This window comes from Vanessa tameamea, chromosome 17, assembly GCF_037043105.1.
Source record: "Vanessa tameamea isolate UH-Manoa-2023 chromosome 17, ilVanTame1 primary haplotype, whole genome shotgun sequence".
Classification (NCBI taxonomy): domain Eukaryota; kingdom Metazoa; phylum Arthropoda; class Insecta; order Lepidoptera; family Nymphalidae; genus Vanessa; species Vanessa tameamea.
In genome coordinates, this window is record NC_087325.1 from 7,099,297 (window position 1) to 7,123,813 (window position 24,517).

At 32.0% G+C, this 24,517-nt stretch overlaps 1 protein-coding gene across 8 annotated transcripts in view; it reads right to left on the minus strand.

Annotated features, from left to right (window-relative positions):
* Nucleotides 1-24,517, minus strand: part of Pde11 (Phosphodiesterase 11) — a 231,852-nt gene that overhangs the window by 94,620 nt on the left and 112,715 nt on the right. Inside the window, exon 2 of one of the 8 annotated variants that reach the window (XM_026640187.2) lies at nt 18,002-18,163. The exons of 5 other annotated variants lie outside the window; for them this stretch is intronic. In XM_026640187.2, the coding sequence (XP_026495972.2) occupies nt 18,002-18,059 (58 nt within the window). In that variant the 5' untranslated portion in view covers nt 18,060-18,163. Of the gene's footprint in view, nt 1-18,001; nt 18,217-24,517 lie in introns of all 8 variants that reach the window. 2 more of the 8 variants (XM_026640186.2, XM_064217418.1) reach the window with 2 other exon arrangements.

Here is a 24,517-nt window from a genome sequence, read left to right on the forward strand (position 1 = left end):
CAAATCCATTTATTTTAGATCCTAATTTATGTAGGTAAGTTTGACAATTCTCTTGTCGCATAAATGTCAATATTTAATTATTTATGAATAATTCGTACATTAGTTTTCCATTAACAAGTTACAAGTATTGACTTCGCCATGTATATATTTGATAATTTGGCAATTATAACTTTTATTTATTAATAATCTAATCGCAAATTAGGAATCATTATTCTTTTCTCAAAATAGTAGCTTATTCTACAGACACTCGTATTTTGGCTAAGCCAAATGTCACTCTGACGTTGTCAAATCTTATTTTTTATGTTTGCAATACGTCTCAATTCGAAAACATCGCGAGAAAATCGGTATGTATGTCTTTGAACGAATTCTTAATTCGTAAGAAATGAAAAAATGTTTAAACTCAACAGAATACACCTCTGTATTCACACCTCATACATAGCTGAATATAAAGTGTACTATGTTTATTTTTGTTCATATAAAATATACAGTGTTATATTGCTTTCATAAAATGGGATATTTGACTGCTTCGTTGGTTTAGTTACTAGCTCATAAGGTTGCAGATCTGGCTCAGCAGGCTACTTTGGTCCGTTGGCTAAACTCTGCCCAGCCATGTTAGATTGTCATTGGATTATAAAAGTAAGAGAATGATTGAGGGGGGGTTGATGAATGATTAAAGGCGGAATGCACTTGTGTTTTTACACATTTGTACACATAATTGAGCACTGCAATATGATCACCATCTTTACATAGTATAAAACAAAGTCGCTTTCTCTGTCCCTATGTCCCTTTGTATGCTTAAATCTTTAAAACTACGCAACGGATTTTGATGCGGTTTTTTTTAATAGATAGTGATTCGAGAGAAATGTTTTTGTATATAATACATAGACTACATATTATATACGTATTTAAGTGTTTCTAGATATTCTACCTCTAAGGGGTTTAATAGGGATAGGACATTTTTTATATAGGTTAGTCTGGAAATCCGTCATTTTTAAATTAAAAACAAAAAACTGATTTTTGGGATACTGATTAAAAATGAGTAGATACGTATTTAAGCGTTTGTGGATATTTTACGCCTAAGGGGAGAAATAGGGTTAACATTCCGTATACAGGTTAGTCTGGAAGTCTGTAATTTTTGAAGTTAGAAGCTAGAAATTTTATTTTTGGGTCACCGATTAAAAATTAGTTGATTCGCATTTAAGCGTTTCTGGATATTCTACCCTAAGGGCTAAAATCACACCAATGTGGTATACAAAGCGGTATTACATTAACGTAACATTTTACGTTATTTTGTAAATATATTCATATTCTACGCGGGCAAATCCGCGGGTAACAGCTAGTTATGGATATAATTTTCCATCAATAATAACTTTAAATAATAATCGTTGACGTGAAATTGGACACGGAAATATTATGTTGTCTCACGCTTAGGAAAGCAATTACGTTCCTGAATAAAAACCAATAACCAGTTTATTATAATATATCATATGAGTGAGTAATGGCGGACAAAAGACAATTATTTACATGACTGTTTTTGTCTACGGATATAGAATTTCCCTAAGCCACCCAACATTATTGTAGTAAAGCATCGAATCTAAAAAAGTAAAAGTATCACAGTTTTTGAGATACACGCAAACATACATTACCACAGCAACAAATACGAACACATAGCAATTTGATCTACCTTCCAAACGTTAATAAAACTGTATATTAACCATAATAATAAGAAGATATTTTTAGATATATTATGGCCTAATAACATGTTGCATGAATAGACTCGATATTTAAAAGTGAATTCAATCGAGTTATATTCGCAATAAACAGAAGCATCTGCTAACCAGTCAACAAACCGATTAAACCGACTACGAACGCCATATTCTATAATATGTCTTAATTGCAATAGACACGCTCTGATGGTTATCGCCAGATCGTATGCGATCTCATAGCTGGCAATTAAACTAGCAAGGCACGTTTGCTTTCGCCTAATTGAAATTGACACGAGCCATCGCATGCAAATAAACACTATAGATACAATTTTAAATATTCCAACGATGTTAATTGAAAGAGTTTTTTATACGATAAGCTAAGATCAAAATACGAGTAGTTTTACTCGTTTTAAATATCTGTCGTTGCATTTCACTCGATATCTCTTGCGGTTTCATAAAATAAGCGAATAAAATTCAGCAACAATTGTAAATTTATTTATCTTTGTTATAAGTAATATTGGAAATGTTAAAGTGTGTGTTATTTTTATTTGTTTGTCTCGCTTTTATATCACCTACTCAATTGAGCATAAAGATTGTCAGTTGTTTAAAAGAACTAACACCTGACCTCTTCCCCTCACTAGTTATATATACATATATATCTGAGATGGCCCAATGGCTGGAACATGTGAATCTTTGCCGAATATTTCTGTTTCAAACCCGAGTGAATGCCACTGAGTTTGCACTTGCTTCATTTGTGTCTATTTGAATCGAAGCGAATTGCATATGTCAGATAAAAATCTGCGAAGTTTGGATACACCAAACCACATAAGAGTACCGTGGAATAATGTCTTAACTTTTTTCTTAATAGCAATGCTGAAGAAGGATGCATTTTCGCAGTAACGAGACTTTTGCAGGTTTGTACTTTCTACATTAAAGTTTTATTATATTAATATTCTATACGACGCAAGGTTAGTTCGACCGTGTAAAACTCGAGAACAGCGTGTAAACACACTTTATGAAACCAAATCAGTTAACACGAAAAGACTGTAATAAGATCTAACTCTAGTTCTATCTAGTTTATCGTCCGAATAGAATAAGGCTGTTGGGACACGTTGTTTTATATTTTGTCGTGATAACAACATTGTATAAATAGGATACGATTTGTTTACAATGATAAGTATTAGACATCTTCCAGTAATGTGTTTACAAAGGCGCGTTTGAGATAAACGATGGCAGGGGCATGTAAAACAACATACATTGTTCTCGGAAAGAGAGATGCATATATTTTAGGAACATCTCATTGAAGAAAACGAAAGCTATTTCATTTCGACATAATATAAAAGACTTCAAAATCTTAGTTACAGCTATCCTATGTGACTAAATAAGTGTTAACGTACCGTTAACCATCAAACCTTCAATAATTTTATGCTGTAATCGAATCGAAAACATTCTGGCCAAAAAATAGCGTAAATATAATTACATATTATCAACTACAAGCTATCTTTGTAAAAGATGCTTATTGGTTTGCCGTGGTCGTGGCATTTTCGATTAAGCTGTTCACGAGCAAATTTTTAATCTATATCAACAAGCTAGACTACAAAATCGTGGCGCGCATTGGAAACAATACGAGATCTCTGCGGACGTTATGAAAAAACTTACAACAGCTCAGTTTTCTGCTACGAAAACTCGTTTTCACATTTGTATCTAGCGTATATATATAAAGTAGTCGTAGTCTATAATAGATTATCTTAAATTTCAATTATGATTATTAAGCATTTTTTTTCATTATGATTTACTAGTCTTAACCCGCGGCTTCTCTCTCGTTTTAGGGGTTGGTTAGGTGGTGTGGGTTGGAATATAAGCCTAAGTATTATTCTAATGTATAAACTATGTATATAATTGTACAGTTTCATTCAAATCTACAAAAATCCAAAAATTGACAAACATAATATAAGTGTTTTAAAATAGTTAATTCCAAGGATTTTAGTATCGTGTCGGTTCTATAAAATTAGATTAATTTTGTGTAGTCATCTCGATTAAAAACAATTTTATAGGATTTCATAAACAACAGCTATAAAGCAAAAATGTATATTACTCTATGATGTATTTCAAATCATCTTGAAATACAATCTTTCAGAAGCCAGCATTTATGTATAATATGTTATAATAATTTACGGAGCTGTACGGGAATATACATTAAATCTCGAATTATGTTAATTATCGTAATTATCCTTTCTAAAACAAGGTATTTAAAGTAAAACTTCTATGATCGCTTAATAAATATTGAAACAGCCTTTAAGCAGTATGTGAACTTTGCAGCTAAAACGTACGTTAGCTAGACGAGTGCAATGTTTTTTATACTATGACATATGAAAATTATATAGCCCGGATTTAATACACCTTAATATATATATATATATATGTGTGTAACGGTGTATATAGAGTAATTAAATAATGTACTATCAAATGTTTTACCCGTACAACAATTTTCTAAAAGCATAATCGTAATTGTCTGTCAAGCCCTCGTGTCTGGAGCATACAGGGCAGTTGGACTGACTTCCGAGCCTCTCGTGTAAATGTTAACTACTGTGACCCTCATCTCCTGAGAGCTTTGTGCAAACTCAGAAACTTTATTACGGGCGTATGCGTGCGACGTACGATAACCGACATTAAAGGATTAAACAAATTTCAGAACATTGAGTTGTTTTAGTTTCGATTTAATATTTACCTGGTCGAGTATATTTTGAATAATGACGGTAAAATCTATACTAATATTATAAAAGCAAAGTTACTGTATCCGTCCGTAGTAACATCATAAGCTATCATAAAATGTAAACGAAGCATTGACTTTATAATAAACAAATCTCATAAAATTTCGATGCTTTAACAACAATTATTTAAGTTAGCAGCCTGTAAATTTCCCACTGCTGGGCTAAAGCCCTTTGAGGAGAAGTATTGGAGCATATTCCACCACGCTGCTCCAATGCGGGTTGGTGGAATACACATGTGGCAGAATTTCATTGAATTTAGACACATGCAGGTTTGGTCACGATGTTTTCCTTCACCGCCGAGCACGAGATGAATTATAAACACAAATTAAGCACATGTAAATTCAGTGGTGCCTGCCTGGGTTTGAACCCGAAATCGTCGGTTAAGATGCACGCGTTCTAACCACTGGGCCATCTCGGCTTGCAACAATTCTTTAGGTTACTTTAATTAAATTATAATTGTGAAGTTAAGACGATTGACAAGAATCATATAACATATAAATAATACTGTTTACTTGTACCATAGAAGAATAATCTATACTCCTTTACTAATATTATAAATGCGAAAGTACTTTTTCACAGCCAAACCAACTGAACCGAATTGAGAGAAAGTGAAGTTTTATCCGCGGCTCCATATTTTTCGGTATAAAAAGTCCATACGGCTCTCTCAGACCGATACACTAAATATACGCAAAGAAATAACTTCGTCAGATTCGGTTTAGTAGTTTTTACGTAATGCTCGAATAAAATAATACATATTTTTATTTTCTTCAATAATAATAATTAAAATACGAAGATCATGAAGAAAGTACCTAATAGTACTATTTTTAACGTCACACAATGCAACGTTGCACTAAATATTCTCTAACTATGCCTAATTATTGAATATATAAAACTATTTGTTTGAAAAATTGCCGATACGTATTTTTAAATTGTCCAAACGAATTTTACTATCATCTGTATTTATAAAATCCATCGCTATATTGATTTGCCACAGACTAAATATACACTAGAATACTGAAATTGAAGCTCGGCCAAGTTTATTTTAGCAAAGCAAATCTATTTCATCCCTTATTGCATTATCTATGTAAATCCACGTTTCAAAGGACTTAACGCGGTTTTGGCCGGCTGTTATTTATTTTAGATAAGCTTATACAAATTAGTCCATCAATATGATAATGTTATCTGATAAATATTATGAATTTGAATGTACGATAGGAAAGTTTGTACGTTTGTGTTTGTCACGAGAATATATACAAAAACAGTTAGTAATTATTAAAGTTTATACTAAGACAAGATGATATGAATATCATTAGCACGTTGTCTGAAATTGAATTTGCTATATTCATCATAAGAATTATTCTAAAAATATTTATAAAAAAACACGATTACTTAATAATTTTATATTTAGTTTGTGTATTACTGCTATATTTAAAATATATTACGTATTACAATATCACGTATTCGTTAAAAATCTAATATAAAATTAAAAATGACTACTGCACTTTTAACCGAGCCGATAGATCCATTAATGAGAAAGAAAGAAGGATTTTTTTTTCTTTTTTAGAAAATATATCCCTACTAATATCGTACGAGGCGATGGTTGTCGGTTTGTCTTTTTCACCAGCAACGGATTTATAGCGCTAGTTTATGGGCTGGAAGAGTAGCTACAATTAATGCCAAAAAAAAAAAACTAGGAAGCGCGCGCGTGCCATTAATATGGGATTTATATACGGTACATGCAGCGTAAAGCAGGAGCGGTTCGTTCGTTTAACTAAACTACACATCTTGCGGACTTAGTCAGACATATTACAGATGTAAATATGATAATTTTATTCATGTTTATAAAAGCGTAATATTTTCGTTGTATGCAGTCTTCTATTGCAATGTACACGCAAGACGAAACATTTGGAGCAAGCGAGTCAACGTTTTTATATTTTAGCGTCAATATATCTATTTTACGTTTTTACTAACTTTAATAAAACTGCAATGTAATTTATCACAAAATTGTAAGTTGTAGAACAAGAGTGTTATTTAAAAAAAAAAAAAAAGTTTTTCGTCTGTTTTATGAGTTCCAATACAAGTTTTTTAATGTTGTTAAATTTCAACGACGACAGTTTTCTGCTTTCATTTTTCTTTTTTCACAATCACAAATCTATACTAATATTATAAAGGAGAAGAGTTTGTTTGTTTGTTTGTTTGGTTGAACGTGCCAATATCAGGAACAACTAGACCGATTTGAAAAAATATTTAAGGGTTAGATAGCGCATTTATTGAGGAAGTAATACGTCTTTAAAGGTGTAAACAACATTATATCTACCAATCTGTATCTACCAATAAGAGCAGAGCATCGATGAAAAATGGTTCAAAAACGTGAAAAAAAAATCTTTTGAGAGCTTTCGTTGTGTGCGCTGTGAATACGGTTTAAGTTTCGTTTGATAGAATCAGTAACATAGCCGAGCTAAGTCTAGTTAATAATATTTTTTTATATGACACAGAGTTTATACCAATATTTTCTGTACCGACATTGCAACCATATAATTTATTTATTTGACTCAAACATTACCGATTTTGCAATACGAAATTCCAATAATATTGCTGTATTGTCTTTAAAAGGTTATTGACACGGCAAACTGTATAATCTTGTATATAAAAAAAATATGTTCGATATGAATTTGATGATACCGTTTGACAGATTACCATGAATATTATAAACGTCATAATTGGAAATCATGGAAAATTGTTTAACACGATCTCGATTGTACATCAACCTCTGTACCAATCTATTCAATCTATCGCCGTGATACATATACAAGAGGCACTTCGTGAGATGGTTTTACTGTAGCTTGTTTTATAAATGATAAATATTAATAAAACTAATTCAGCACAATATCAATACTAGTTATCATCAAATCATATCATAAGCGACGTCACATTAGAAATTTTAAACTCAAGGATAACAAATCAAAGTGATCACACTACGAGAGACAATAACACTATCAATTCAATGTGAAAATATATAAGGCACATAGTAAACTGTCTCTGGAATAACACAATGCTGAACACAGAATTTACGGAGTCAGACATTGAAACCGCAGAGTTCAGTAAACCCAGTTTATTTGCATACTTAGATTAATTCCCCCATTCCTCTCGCATGCTGAAACTTCGTAACTTCCACGTTATAATCTTGGCGAGATTTTATACTTTCAACTTTTACAACTACTTTTATTTGGAGCAAAATTTTATTCGAATCGAAAAACAATTTCAATAACATCTCGATATCCTTACATTTGAATTTTAATTAAGAGAATAGAATTTCGACTTATTCTCTGTGAAGTTTCAGTACATTTTAGTTTAGTGAATCGTACTATATCAGGAATCTGATTATTTCCGACATCATGTATTGAAGGAAGGAAATGTAACCCCGCTTAACCTCTACATCGACGTGTTTAGCGATATTATACGTGACACTATTATCATATAAATCACAATACAATATTATATAAATTATGTTTTTTCAGGTTCTCTCTCCAAGTCAATATTTTCATATAATATATATATATACAACTTGCAAATTAAACAAAATGTCAGGGTAACATATGATACTCGTAGAATAAAACTCTACTTCTATTACTACTTATCGCAGTAGCTATTCTTATCCAATACTACTGGACAAGAATTCGCATCCGGTTGGATCTCGCCACCTCTGTCACATTATAGATCCAACTAGCTGGAGGGTGCCCTACGTTGGGTGCTCCGCTGTCTCTACTTAAGGGCTCATCTGATCGAAAAGTCACTTTCACTTTCTAATATTTAAACCGATATAACAATTAGAAATAATTAACTAGATTTGTTTACATATTTAATTAAGTTTTTGTTTAAATATATATATAAAATATTTTATTTATACATATATATTTATTTAAAGTTTACATTGATTCGTGCTTAATAGATTACAAATATATATAATGTAGACATATGGATGCATATACGAGCATATACATATAATGTATGAACATAATTTGCTACGAAATCTTCCTAAGCTTTGACTTTATTCTCCCACATAATGCTACATGAATATAATATTATAAATTTGTTAAACATGAAAGCTAAAATGAAAATTCATACAGTTATATCTACTCAAAGCAGACAAAAAGATGACATTGTTATAATATTTAATGTGCATTTAATTTTTTTATTGAGACGGTCCCCTCGCAGACTCAACATAAATTGTGTTTATGAGTTTGGACGCTGACGTGAGAGTGACCAGCATCTAGCTCGCCCACTCATTGACGCAGCCATTGCGTATACTAGGCAACACGGGCTGTTACCGAAATATCGAATCAAAATTAATTTAATCAATCTAATTATTCAATTATGAACACCTCTTTAATCTGAGAGAGAGAGAGTAGGGGCATTCCAGTTTAAATATTTTTAGTAAAAAATGATCTAGAAATATAGTACGCTTTAATGACAAAAATTTTAAAATATTTGTTATATAAATATTACTTTAATTAACTTTGCAAGAAATAAATTTTGCAAACAATATCATTCAACTAGAAAGTTTCATATAAAAAAGGACAACAAGAAAATCAGTCCCTTAATCTAATTTTCTAATGTTATTGTAAAATCGCTCTTCCACAATCTGGTTTATATTCACGTCGAGCTGATAATCGCGATATGATGACGACGAGCCGACTAGACATAATACGACGTATTTTAAAAATCAACAACCTGTTCTACCGTTTGTACCAGCTCACAAGCGTCAAGATATACTCGTATATTATTGTAAATGTATGTATGATGTAAAAGGATACCTATTCTTATGTAAGGTCATGGATAGACTTATGTAAATCGAAATGATTCAAATTCCTTTTCAAATGGATGACAAGGTCGTATTTTATTTCATCGTGACCTCAATCCCATAATGCTTTAATCTTTAAAATGAAGTAATTTGTCGCATGGTATCCTGTGTTTTAACGTTTAAATTGTCCACTTAAATCATCGGGTCATGCATCGTCATTTTTCCTCGTAAACTATCAGGAACGATTTTAATATAATTGCTTTCCTCGACATTTAAGACCCTTAACGTTACCATCGTTGACGCAGAATACTCGACCGCAGCACAAAGACGTACTTTAAAAAATCATAATTTAGTTGTGTAAAAATTAATTAAGAAAACAAATACAAAACAAAACCAAACTCTTTAAAACTCAAGGATAAACAACTAACTTAATATATAAATTAATAAGTTACCAGACTTCGTTCGAGTAAAACGTTACGTGTTTCTCACTTCAGAGAACAAAGAATTTGATACAAAGTTCCTCCTGCCATTCCCTCCCTTGCTAACATTTCCAAAAATCTTTTAATAGCGGATGCTTACACTGTAAAACAAATGTCATGAAACATTTTTTTTTTTTTTTAATTAATTTCTTGAAATTTACCTGCAATGAAATTTTGAATTAGGATTATGACAACGATGACTGCGGAAACTAACGTCTCCGATATTCAGCTTAATGTATTGGGTGTGGGAATGGCACTGCATCCATTAATTATTAGAAAGCCTTAAAGCGAATAGATTTAAGTGGAGAGGTGATTCAGAGAGTAATAGACAAATAATGTTATGTCTACGTAGCTTGTTTTTAAACGCTATTAAAGTCTAGTAGTAGTCTTGTAAGTAAAGTACCTAAAAAAATAAGTTTTTTTTTTATTAATTAAATATAATGTAAATATTGACGAGCAAATAGGCGTCCTGATGTTAAGTTGTCACCATCAACACAAAATTTTCATCATCAACTTTGAGGAGAATGTTTGGAGCATGGTGCAATAACCATGCTGCTCCAATGCGGGTTGGTGAAATACGCATGTGGCAGAATTTAGACACATGCAGGTTTCCTCACGTTGCTTTCCTTCACCGCCGAGCACGAGATGAATTATAAACAAAATAAGAACATGAAAATTCAGGGGTGCTGGCCTAGGTTTGAACCCGCAATCATCGGTTAAGATGCACGCGTTCTAACCACTGAGTCATCTCGGCTACCTCCACCGACTCAAGGATAAACAATGTCGCTGTAATAACTATTACTTACATAGCATTGGCGCAACTAAGATGTCATGTCCTTGTGCCTGTAGTTATACAGGCTCATTCACCCTTCAAACCGGAACACTACATAGAATATCTGATGAGTGGTAGGAACCTACAAAGACGAGCTAGTACAAAGCCTTACTACTAAGGGTAATGCTATTGTTTTTAAAATTACACATCCTTCATAAAAGTTTTCAAGAAACACAATTCGATAGTATTTTTCTTTAAAATTGGTTCCAAGGATAATACACTGAAGAAATCTTCAACAAAGTTCACACGAAACAAACTAAACGCAGCGAATCCATAGAAAACGTTTTTATGAACAGTTTGTTTTGTGCGCAATCTTTAAGTGTCGTATTTCAGCATTCGCAGAGTTCAGTGAAGTAATTCAGTTGAATGTAAGTGCAGTGTAAAATAGAATTTGTTTTAGCGGAATAACACCGCCCGAAGTCATAGAAGAACGTTCATGAAAGTTAACAGAAATAAACGCAGAAATGTACAAATTCAACAGTGTTTTATATAACTTTATTAACAAAACATAATATTACTGTTTGTTTCTAATTATAACTTCATAGTTCTTACAAATTATAAACGTAAATTGTAAGTTGTGTTGTGTTAATGTAAATCTTTTAGAATCTTCTATAAAATGTTATTGTTTTATGTTTTTGTATTATTCAACTTTAATATTGTAAGGAATTCCTTAAGACAAGAGCTGTTATCTGGAAATAAGCTTCAGGATGTAGATTAGTCGAAGTTACTGTACGCTAATGATGTGTCATTTTCTCAACCAAACAGTGGCTGGCAATTTGTTCGCGAAGTTTAAATTGCGTTGTGGCAAACATTGGAGAGACAGGCTTATTAACTTCTCTACAGCTATTAACGCCGTCATTTACAAATTGAAATCCAAGTTTCAGAAGCGACTTCATCTTGTTTACCGTCTATAATAAGTTTGAAAATCGCTATTCAAGTTATCACGATATTTAGAACACGCTTTTACTTTAATTCCTCCTGTTGATATTTATGTATGAATGAAGGTAAATAAATATTGCAATTCGGTCATACGTAGAATATGGAATAATTAAAAACATTATAAATATGAAGATTGTAAACACGAAAACATTCTTAATATAAAAAAGTTAAAGTTAATCTTATTAATAGCTATGAATACTTAAAATCCAGATCCATACGTTTTTATAGCAAATTTTTATATCTTTTATTTATAGTATAAAGCAGAACCTTTAAAAGTGGCTATTAAGATGTCCTTAGAAAATTTATTTCTCATCAGTACAGGAAACAAGAGTTATGGCCAATAAATACAACGATATAGGAAGCAACCAGCCGGCTATACTGGTGGTAATAAACGCATCAGACGGACATTTACGGGTTTATACCGTAGTAAATGTGGATATACCCACGTGTAGTAACAGCCTAGGCAAATAGGTAGTTTAAGTTCGTTTTTATCAATACATTTTTATTTACGCAAGTAATATTCAATGTTATGCTATATTTGCATATACCGATTATTTAATTTAAAGCTTATGTTATAAAAACCATTGATAGATAAGAAAAAATATTGTATACAAGAATATGTTAATTTTAAGTGTAGAATTAAATGAGCAGCATGCGTTGATTTTTTTTTTCAGAATTTTAAATGAGCTGAATAATAAATATATCTGTGATGGCAGCTAGCTGTTAAACTAGATTTTTAAATGACGGAGTAAATATCAAAACTGTTGGTTGAGATCTATGCAAATATAATGTTTGTTTTTATTTGTCCGTCAATCACGCGAAAACTATTGAACGTATCGCAATGAGACTATGACTTTGTTGAATTCCGTTAATCCTACCCCCTTTTTTGCCTAGCGAAGCGAGCAGGTAACAGCCAATTGAAACATGTTTTTTTATAGGAAGGCATACAAGCAATCCACTACCTGGTAATAATTAAAAAAAAGAAACGTATTGATTCATTTACAATTATATAACATTTTTAAAGTATCTATTCTGAAAGAAGAGAAATACTTTACGCGTCATTCGAAATATAATTTATCATAGATGTGTAAAAATCGCAAATTTTGTTAATAATAGGGCTTCATATTATTACATCGAAATACTTTTTCAATCATCATATTACAAGATAATATTAAATGTAAACCTACCACCGGTTCGGAAAGTAGATAAAAAAAAACTAAGTATATAGTAATTATAAAAAATTAAATTTATAATTTCAATTTTTTATCATTTAAATATATACATAATATTACTTCTTCTTTATAATCAATTTTTACATGAACTTAAAATGTTTGCATGAGCAGATTTTCATTGAAATTAGACACAAGTTTCTTCAATATGTCTTCCTTCACCGCCGAGATCGAGATGAATTATAAACACAAATTCAGCACATGAAAGCACGTGCCTGGGCTCTCGATCATCGGTTAAAATGCGCTTCTCAGCTCGGTGAGTTTGAAGCGTGTTTGCTTCAAATGTTGTAATTATTGTAGTCAGTTTATTTAATATATAGATATATAAAATATTTTCATACATATATGTAGATGAAGATGACGGGAAAGATTTATTTTATTTATACTATACGTAAAGGTAATAACATACATCGTTATTGCTTTCAAATACTTTATAAATTAGTTTGAAACCGAAATGACTTAAAAAATTTACTAATTATATATAAATATTATAAAAAATCGATCAACAGCATCTTTTATAATCTATATTCTATATACTCGTAATTACATGAATGTTTCTTTCGAATGTCTTCCTAATCTATTCATCCAATCTGATTCGAAAACATAACGGCTTATATATACGATCAACGTACAATATATACCACGTCGTAATATTTCTTTAGTGTTTCACTGCTGGGCTAAAGCTTCTTTTCCAAAGCCCCAATGCGGGGTAACAAACAATTGAAAGAGATTATGACGCGTACTAGTCATTAATTAGCTTTAAAAAATATACAAAAATAATTGCAAAATTAAACAACAATGTTAATAAATGTTTATATATGGTATAGTAATAAATAATATATATACACGCAATTGTTTATGAAACAATCACGATAAGATAATTGTTTGATTGATGGTGTCTATTTAACATCTGGCCACAGATACAGGTCAAGCAGCAATTTCCTCATTGAAACGAGTATTTGAATTTCCGCAAACCAAAACTTGTTACCGACGAATAAGCGAGAAATTTCACTAAATTTTCAATTAATTGTTTTAATAAATGTGTATTCTTATAAATCAACACTGACAACCATTCGCTATTTTTTTAATTTAAGAAATTATATTTTATTTACAAGTAAACCGCGGTGCCCCCCACCCCCATAACGCTTCAAATTGAATTATAAAAACAATTTAAGACTAGATACACTCTTTATTAACTTTGGAACATACTACGCTGTGATTTTACCTGTGTAATAAAATCATTTCAAAACAAAGAGGTAAATATTGAAACTAAACGTTAATAGGCAGTGTAAAAGTAGAAACTTATAAATGTAGCACTTCTGAGCTAAGAGCTCGTCTTCATTTAAGAACATAATAATTTTAAGATTTTTGCACCACACTGATTGGTGGATACAAATGTGACAGATTTTATTTTGACACATGTGACACAGATTATCTCACGATGTTTTCTTTCACCGCGGAGCTCGAAATGAATTGTAAACGGAAATTAAGCACATCACAATATACATATTAACTTGATACGTCTTTGTTTAAGATTCACCACTGGACCAAGTCGGCTGAACAAGCAACTTTTGTTGATTTCAATATTCATAATAACGGATTGTTTGCTAGACGACTTATAATTTATCGCGATACTTTAAGCCGTGCTTCTGTTTCATAACAATTATGGAAAACAGAACATGATTAATAGCTAGTAGAAACGCCGCGGCTTATCGTCAGTCACAATTAATTTAACAAAGCTCGAACAATTATTGAATAACAAACATTATTACGTAATGAGAATATTATAGTATAATCTTCATGTTATATAGATATAACATGAAGATTATAACATTTCATCATTTCAACATTTTGAGTAAAACGAATCAAAGAACACTTAAAGGCACGTCTATTCCTTATTTATTTAACATGTATTCCAATTAACAAACCACATTATAAACAAGACATAAGTAACCAATAGGGTAGACACGTAGATTTTACTTGGGTACTACAAACTCATCATATAATCTACCGTCAAGCAGTAATACTTAGTATTGACGTGTTCCGATTTGTTACAGACTTAAGGGACCAAAAATCTCAATTCCTAAGGCGGGAATTTAGTTGGTGGCTAATTTGTTATGTAAGAAATAATTAAAATTTCTTACGGCGCCATTGTCTATAGGCAGTGGTCACTTATCATCAGGTTATTTGCCCGACCACCTACCAATACTATGAAAACAGATACAATATCTATATAACGATATACAATATGGTAATCAAAATATAAACATAATAATGACCAAATATAGTTACACATTCCTCTTGTCTGATACTATCGGATTTTATAGAAAATAGCTACTTAACGACATTTAAGTCTATTTTTAGACTTAATAAACTACTAAATAATACTCCGTGAATACATTTAAAGAAAAAATTTAAATAATTGATATTACATTTGAAGAAAAAATACAGACTTTTATTAAATTTATTACCTAAATCTTTGCAAACAAAAAGATAATTTTCCAATCGTTACAAAATTGACGTAGTTCTTAAAATTAGCAAACGTAAAAAGCAGCTTATTTAGAAAAGTAAAAACATTTTTACTCGATCAATTATTCTACCGCAATTTAGGATCCAAATGCTTTGATTGCCATGATAGCAGATTGGTCGCGTAAAAAAGACGTAATATTTCATTCAATAAGCCTGCCTACTTTCTTTACCAATAAAAACGATTCTTCTGTTATTACGGGTTCAATCAATCTATCTGACTCGAATACAGAGTGTTTTATATTTTAATATAAAATATGCAATAATCACTTTTGATCCAATTAAGCCGATACAATAATATAAAACACATCCTTATACAGTTATTGTATCGATAGCAAAATGTCAAACGCCATCTCAATCGCGTTACGAGTAAATAGTTGTTACGACACTGAACGAAGTGTTGGGCGAATTCCAATTGTTACTGTGAATGTAAATAATTAATGTCGGAGAAGAACCGTAAGCGGCGTCGCGTGATCAGATTAAGATTATTTGGATGTTTTTGTGATAAGATGTTATGATATGTTATTGGAACTACAAATTTTATAATTCAACAACAAATAGATGAAAAGTTCAAGATACGAAATGTAGAGATTTTTTTTTTTCTATTATGAATATTTCTTGGTGGTAGGGCTTTGTGCAAGGCCCGCCTGGGTAGATACCACCCACTCATCAGATATTCTACCGCCAAACAGCAGTACTCAGTATTGTTGTGTTCCGGTTTGAAGTGTGAGTGAGTCAGTGTAACTACATACACAAGGGACGTAACATCTTGGTTCCCAAGGTTGGTGGCGCATTGGTGATGGGAATGGTTAATATTACTTACAACGTCATTGTCTATGGGCAGTGGTGACCACTTACCATTAGGTGGCCCATTTGCTCGTCCGCCTACCGATATCATAAAAAAAAACGCAAAAGTAACGGAGGTATCTGTGCGTGCGTGCGTCTGCGCGTGCGTTTATCTACGTTTATCCTTAATTTACCTGTACGAAGTCGGGACGGTCTACAAGTTACATAGAGACCTAAATACGCATCAACTACATTTGTTTTTAATATTATCAATATTTAAAATGTCATATTCTATAAGTAAGCATTCTAAATACTTAAGACGACAAACTATTACTATATTACGTACTTTAGCGGACCATTTACGTTACTCATAGGTAAATAGTCAGTTTTCCTTATATATAAATCAGATAAAAAACTATCCAAATCAAAATATCTCATGTATTTTTTTTATTATGATATAAGTTGCCGGATAAGCAAATTGGCCACTTGGTGGTAAGTGGTCACCACCACCTATAAACATTGGTGCTGTTAGAATTATTAACCATTCCTTTCATCCCCAATGCGTAACCAATCTTGGGAAGTAAGATGTTATGTTCCTTGTGCCTTTTACAATGGCTCACTCATCCATCAAACTGGAACACAACAATATTAAGTTTATAAGTAAGCGGTTGATTTGTAAAAATCAACAACCGAGTATAAAAGTTAATGCTTCTATAATTAATAAAAAAATTGACTTTTACATACTTTGATTTGGTCATACATAGAACTTCTAGAAAAGATCAAATATATTAATACCATTGCTATTTTTTTTATTTCAATTACTCATAATCTTGCCATACAACAAAAATATACCTTTAGAGAGCGTCTAAGGACACCAAATTTCCGTTTTAACTAGCGCGGGCTTTACTCCCCCTTCTTGATTCGCGATCACACTTTCTATCTTGACCCTTGAAATTACGATGTCTTCAAGAAAATCTTATCAAAATTTGACAATGTTTGACAGCAATATTCATAAAACTTTAAAACAATTGACATTTATTAAAAACATAAATACACCTATCAAAGCGATAATTTCTGAAGATATACAACCGCGCAGATTTCTCGATAATCAGTGATGTAAACCGATTTGAATATAATACGATAACAAGAAGGTAGTGATGCTAAAAATAGTGACGTGACAAACAAATTTAAAAAGATCATATATTCGCTTTCACTTACCACATTAGCGACTCATTGTGAATTCAATTTTAAATGAGTTTTACATTGTTCAATGTAAAATTCTTTTGACGTCATTGCGTGTAAGGATATAAATTATTTAATAGTTCGCGCCGTGAATAGCAAGACACAAAACGTCTATTACGTTGTAATATTTAAATATATTGTCTCTGCTTAATAGTTTTTTATTATATAAGCTGTTTCGTCTCGAGTTGGTCCAGTGGTTACACTTGAATCTTAACCCAAGATTACGAATTCAATCATCGCTGTCATGTGCTCAATTAGGGTTTATCGTTCTGAACGTTGAAGGAAAATATCATGTCGGATAAAATTTTATCACAACAACCCGTATTGGAGCAACGTGGTGGAATAAGCCAAAAGCCTCTCAATGAAAGATACCTTAAGCCCAGCAGTGGGACACAGAGATTTACAGGTTTTTACTTTACGATGTATGTACACATAAGATTGATATTTAAAACAAGACGATAATCTGATTTTCGATCATCATAAATAAATTATGATAATATTATGTTAAATTAAAATCATCATGGGCCAAATAATATTTATGGTTCCCGTATATATTTTATTTTTGTGTCAGGCAATAACGATTCAAATGTTCTTCGTATATTATTAGTGACATATAATTTGCATGAAATTATTAAAAATTGTATATAATCAGTTTCGGGTTCATTGCTAAGACACTGCCAGTATACGTACTTTTCTTGTGATGGAGACATGATCCGTGGAGGCGACACATGCTCGCCGTCTGCCCCATGCAGGCGCTACCTCGTCCGAGACTCCATCAGCCACCCCCAGGCGGCGCCACAAACACTATATCTCCACAACCATCATCCACACATTTACACCACACCGACAGAACTATATAGTCACCTTTTGATATTTTCGATATGTCATACTCGATTCGATACTAGCTGTTTTTATTTATATCACATATTTAATATTTACGTTGATTATCCCGATTAAAATATTCAAGTACTGTTCAGTGGTAATTTTTATGTAAAGATATCGCCGGGTCTTAAGACATATTCTAGAGAGAAGAACAAGCAATAAACTAATTACTTACTATTTTCCGCTAGTTAAATAACATTACCTTATGTTGTATATTAATGAAGTACAATTAAATTTATAAAATAAACCTGTAATCTTTCAATAATAACTTTGCATTTTTTTGTCATTTATTTATATATAATATTTATACAACACAAGATTATATAGATGACAAATGTATATATTTATTAATTAATGACCTTTTATCATATTAATTAAACAAATTTAAACGTTATTTATATTTATATATATAGTATTAATATGTATGAGAATACTTCTTTATTTGAATATAAGAAAGCTTTAAACTCAGTAATTTTTCTGTGCGTTGACAGTCAATCGTAACAATCGAATTTATGTAAATTATTTTTGATCATTTTACGTTATTTCAAACTTCGTAAAATTATAATCAATAATAACATACGCTGCTCATTTGTTTCAAAGGCCAATTTTACATAATTAAACTATATAAATAATATTCTAGAACGCGATTAAGATAAACTAGTATTTAAAAGTCAAATTCGAAGCCGATATTTTGAGTCGGAAATTAATATTCAACGGCAAATAGCTACAAAATATTTAATCTTAAAGTAGCAATATTCCACCGCGAAATTCACTTTCGTACCTCTTAACAACAAAGACATCAGTTATGCAGATTTTAATCTCCTTAACTGCGAGAGCCTTGGTAGTGTTTTTACTTATAATGTTACTAGATATATATGCGTTTTATTGCCACTTAATATACAGGAATTAGGGGATTATGTGATTTTTTTTTAACCTGAAACCTGGTAGTAGCAAATTCAAATAAATTATATTAAGTCATATTCTTTTTAACAATTAGAGTTTTAATGTATGTTAATACATACATTACAAAAAATTTTTAGTAAATAGAGTTATTTAAAATAACGATTACTGAAAACTGGATAACGATTGCGCAGCAACGAATTATATCGATAAAATATTCATACAAATAATAGTCAAATTGGATGAATAATAAAAACCAACGTCACTTCAATCATTTATTCGAATAAAAATGTTTTTGATATGACTATTAATTTATCGATAACAATGAATTCATGAATATCAAGAAATATAAGTTGAACAAACAGTAAAACTATGAAGAGCTCTCCCACGACCCCATTTAATAAAAAGGAACGTTACAAAGTGGAGAAAGTGGCCGAATCGAATGACAGTGAATACAAAACAACGAATGTCGTTGATTAATCGTCATGTGTACTCGCTTTGAATGTCATTCATGAATGGAGGTTGTAGTAGTAAATCATTCGATCGATGCCAACCTCGCTCCCTCGCAGAGCAAACATTCGTTCAGTCAGTGAACCGTGGACAACTGTTTCTGTTTCAAGTTTACGAGTTGATAGGGATTGATGACGGAGCCTACGTTTTATTCTTTTGTCGTTTGAAGTAAAATGTACAATGTATTTTGATTTTCAATTGAAATTGAGAAATAGTTTAAATTATTTAAGTTTTCGAATGATGAGGTTTCGTATAATTTTTTTGGTTCTTTCGTCATTTTAACTGTAACAATGAAATACGGGTTGGTGTTTAATGATACAATAATTAATGATTGGTTGGATAAGACAGGCTTGTTTAAACTATTATGATAATTCACATTTGTTAAGCTGTGTATCATACAAACTGTTATCTATAAATAGTGAAGTTAAAACCAGAGTATTTCACACAGGAGAATCAAATTTAAATTCTTGTAACTGTTGCTTCCGTTCGTATCTTGTGAAATAACATGACAAATAAATTGGGAACGTGACTTATTTAACTACTTTCATTTAAATTGTTGAAAACTGCACACGTTTAAAAATGTCATAAAATATACGTGTCGTACCAAACATTTTTATTTAAAAAAAAAATAAACTCACAACAACAAAATTTACATGAAGGTCGATTTACGGTCTTCATGCCCGCCTCGATATACAAGATCGAACACGTTTCAACAACTAAAGTAATTTATCTGATGGGATACGAAAATTAAGGTTGCTCCCTTAGGGTCACCATGAAAAATGTTTGATTGAAATTAAACGAATATGTTCGAAATGATGTTGTAAAAACAAAACACTTTCCTATATGGAACAAGAATTTATAACAGTATGAAATCAGCGAGAAGAAATTGTTTTTCTTTTTGTATAGGTTTCATATTAATAAAAAAATATACTGACCTTCAGTTTTATGGAAAAAAATCATCAATTTAAAATAGACTTATGAAACAGTTTAATAATAAGTATAATTTAACATTCGATTGTAAATATTTTGATTTACTTAGCTTCGTCGTATATTGCAGTTACACAGTACTTCAAATAATTAAGCCTTTTCGTTATTAGGACGTCCTGGTAATAAAAAAAGTGTGGTGAGTGTCTCGCCACAGAATGTGGAGGGCATTTAGGACGGGCCGAACATTTGACACAGTGCGCGTGGGCAAGACACTAAACAGCTATTAAGAGCAACTGCAACACAAATTGTAATTAATGACTTCAGCGGTTACGATCTTTGAACAGAATAATATTTAGAAATGATACTAAGCTGAAATTTCTATTGATATATTCAGATTTATTTAACAAATTCATATTACGCTTTTTTTTAATATTTTACGGGCTACCCAAAAAGAAGTATGTTCAGGGTTCATATATTTCTGGGAGTTTCTTTATTCCACCATAGCTTTTAAATGCCTGAACAGATTTCGTTGTACGTGGTGGTATCGTTAAAATCCTTACATCATCCCAAGTGACACTGATAATAATAACAATTCATACAATTATTCAGGCCAGGCGTGTATTTTAATTTTTAAGGGAAAAATTGTTTATGCGGAATTTCGTACAATATGACCGTAATCTAGCTTACTATTACTTTGAATTTGATTAAATTACTTTGTTACTAACATTTACTTAGATATTTTAGTATTTAAATATGTGATAGAAAAGTTCGAATCAGATTTACTACTTTTTTTAACACAGTACAGTTCAATTTCAAGTTTTTAAACGATAGAAGATTTGTGAATGTTATACAATACCCAGTATCATATCATTTCTAATTAACACAACAGTCTGAGGTTACGACAGATCCATCTTATAACATCTGTGTTTTACTTCAATAATAGGCGCTTAGTTTAACTGAAGCATATTTGCGCAAAGAGATAAATTTTATGAATAAACAATTTGTTTAATGATATGCCAGTAACATAAATGTTAACCATTTCAATAAGGTCACTGAACGTTAAGTGCCGCGTAAACTGTTATATTAGTAATTTTTTTAATGACACTGTGATGTTGCTGAGAATTTTCTTTGTTTTATGTAATGGTATATTTAGACACGATTTTGAACATTTATATTAACACTTTGCAGATAAGCATTTATTCTTTGTATATTTAGCACATTTATACTTAATTTAAAACAAGGTGCTATACGCGCGGTCTAAGGCTGTGTAGATAAGGTTTCTAGGAAAAAGCGTAAACTATGCATAATAAACTAAGATTGTACAGTACACTATTGTACGTCCTGGTTGCAAAAGCAATCCTGTGACCAGAGCCGTCTCAAGCTATGCTGGGGTCCTTGGGCACCCATTAATTTGGGGCCCTTTTGGTAGATATTTACTACCATGTACAAATAATTTGCTTCGGGCCAGGCCTTAAGTATAGTTTGAAATAAACGGTGCGGTAATTTTCGTATATTCCTAGGAATCTGATTGGTTGTACAATCTTATGGCTATTTTATAGCCTTTTTTAATAAATATGTTAGTTATTTCTTACAAATATATCACTTTAGACAATATACATAGCAGTCAACATGAAAACAAACGTGTGAAAAAAATTGTTGGTTCTACGGGGTCCTCTCAGGATGGGGGCCCTGGGCACGTGCCCCATGTGCCCTATGGTAAAGACGGTAATGCCTGTGAAGGCTGCCGAAGAGATGGAGAGGGTATCGCTTTTTAGTAGGTATTCCGGTCTACTAGGACACGCTAGGCTTCATGGGCACCGGAGAGTCCCACATACCCCCATTTCGTGTGCGGAAAAAAAGGGGTACTATTGTATTTAAACGGTTATATTAATTTTTTTACCGTGTAACATTTGCGAACGTACATTACCCCGAGACGTTCGCCGTTCGAGAACGGCAAACATATAATTCGCGAATTGTACCAATAGTTAAATCTCGTTATTTTAAATTACTTAAGGCTATTAGTTTATTTGGTGGCTTTGTGCAAATTTATCTTTACTCATAACTTATTCTACTGCCAAACAGCACTTAGTATTGTTGTATCCCGGTTTCTATCATCAATGTCTATGTGGTGTCTAGTGGTGACCACTTACAACCAACAACAAATTTGAAAAATAATGGTTGATTATATAGACAATAGAAATATAAATAGAGTTGAAAAGTTTACTATAGTACCGTATTCATATGATTAACTTTCATGTAACTACATGAATCCGTATGAATATAATAATCGGATTTATATAAACCTTGGTTGAGATTATGTCGTGTATTATTTGCAATAATTACATAACAAGTGAGCTACGATGGCTTCGTTTAGAAATAAACAAGGTTTACAAGAGGTAGGATTTCCACCAGTGAAAGAGTTTAGAATCATAATTGAAAACTTATAAATTAAGCATTTGGGCCGTGCTAAATTATCACGAATCATTTCGAGAATTTGGCAGAAGACTTCACTGATTGAACCAATAAGATTATTTCGCCAACGTAACGCAATTCTTCCTCAAAAATAAGATATGCAAAACCTTATTGAACATGAGAATGATCCTTTAAGCCCGTTTCTCATTGGATTTACGAGATCCTAAATATTAAACAAAACTATTCTATATATATATATATATATATCTTCTGCATCTGTCAATGCAATCTGCCACACATGTATCCATTATTGTAGCAGGCTCTTAATCTTATTTTAGATAATAGATCTTCTCAAGGGGAGAGGAGGCCTTTGCCCAGCAGTGGAAAATTTTCAGGCTACTAATATATATATATATATATATATGCTAATATCTCCTCCTCTCCCCTTGAGAAGATCTATTATCTAAAATAAGATTAAGAGCCTGCTACAATAATGGATACATGTGTGGCAGATTTTTCACTCGACAAATGCAGGTGACCTTTATGTCTTTTTCTCTTACAGTGTTTACAATGCAGTGCGTGTCCGGGTTTGACCCCGAAATCGTCGGTTAAGATTCACGTGTTCTAACCACAGGGTCATCTCGGCTTTTGTTGTTGTTAAATTATATAAAACGAGTTGGTTATGTTTCTCGAATGGCTAAACATAAATGTAATCAGTTTCTGATATAATAAATAGGAAATCCCGTTGAGTACTTGACAATGATGAGAATCGTAAGCGCAGTAATTCTTCCGCGGTGCAGTATGCAATGGGTCCCTCAAGGCGACAAGGCAACGCAATTTGACCTGCCACTCGAGAATACTAAGCAAGTATAATGTATTCATCTGAGAAAAATCGTGATCAGCCCGCCCCAGGTACACGCTTCGAATGGAATATTAACCGAAATATCGATATGGCTACGGAAAGTTTCACCTTTGAAATTATTTTTATACAATTTAATGTAGGCGATATAACGTAATCGTGGGTATAATAAATAGGGGTTCTTTGCTAATATCTTTTTTGTCTAATATCAGGCAAAAAGATTGCAGGTTTTAAAAGAATAAGTACGTTATATAAACACAATTCTAGATTACTTATAAGAAACCGATGACGCGGCAAATAATTTTCAAGCACATCCTCGAAGACACCAGTTCGTGGCGCCAGCAGTAATAAATTTCGCAAGTCGAAGCATTAAAATCTCGTTAAAACGCTATCCAGTATCGAGGACTCCCTATAGCTAGTAGTTACAGCTCGTCGGCTGTGGGTAATGTAACGTAATGAAACAACCAACGCGAGATGGACGCGACGCTCGTCATTGCCAAAGCGCAACAAGTGAGCTCACTCAACAAGTTGCTAAACTAATCCTCGCGACTAATCGTCGGGAAAATGAAAAAGTTAAAAGTTAAGCGCATCAACTTAGCAGTTTATTTACGAAATCTTCTCACACGTAATTACAGTTCGCTGGAGAATAAACCGTTGCCTGGATATATCATGTTGTAAAAAGACATATCTTTAAAACGTTATTTTGATCACCGGGC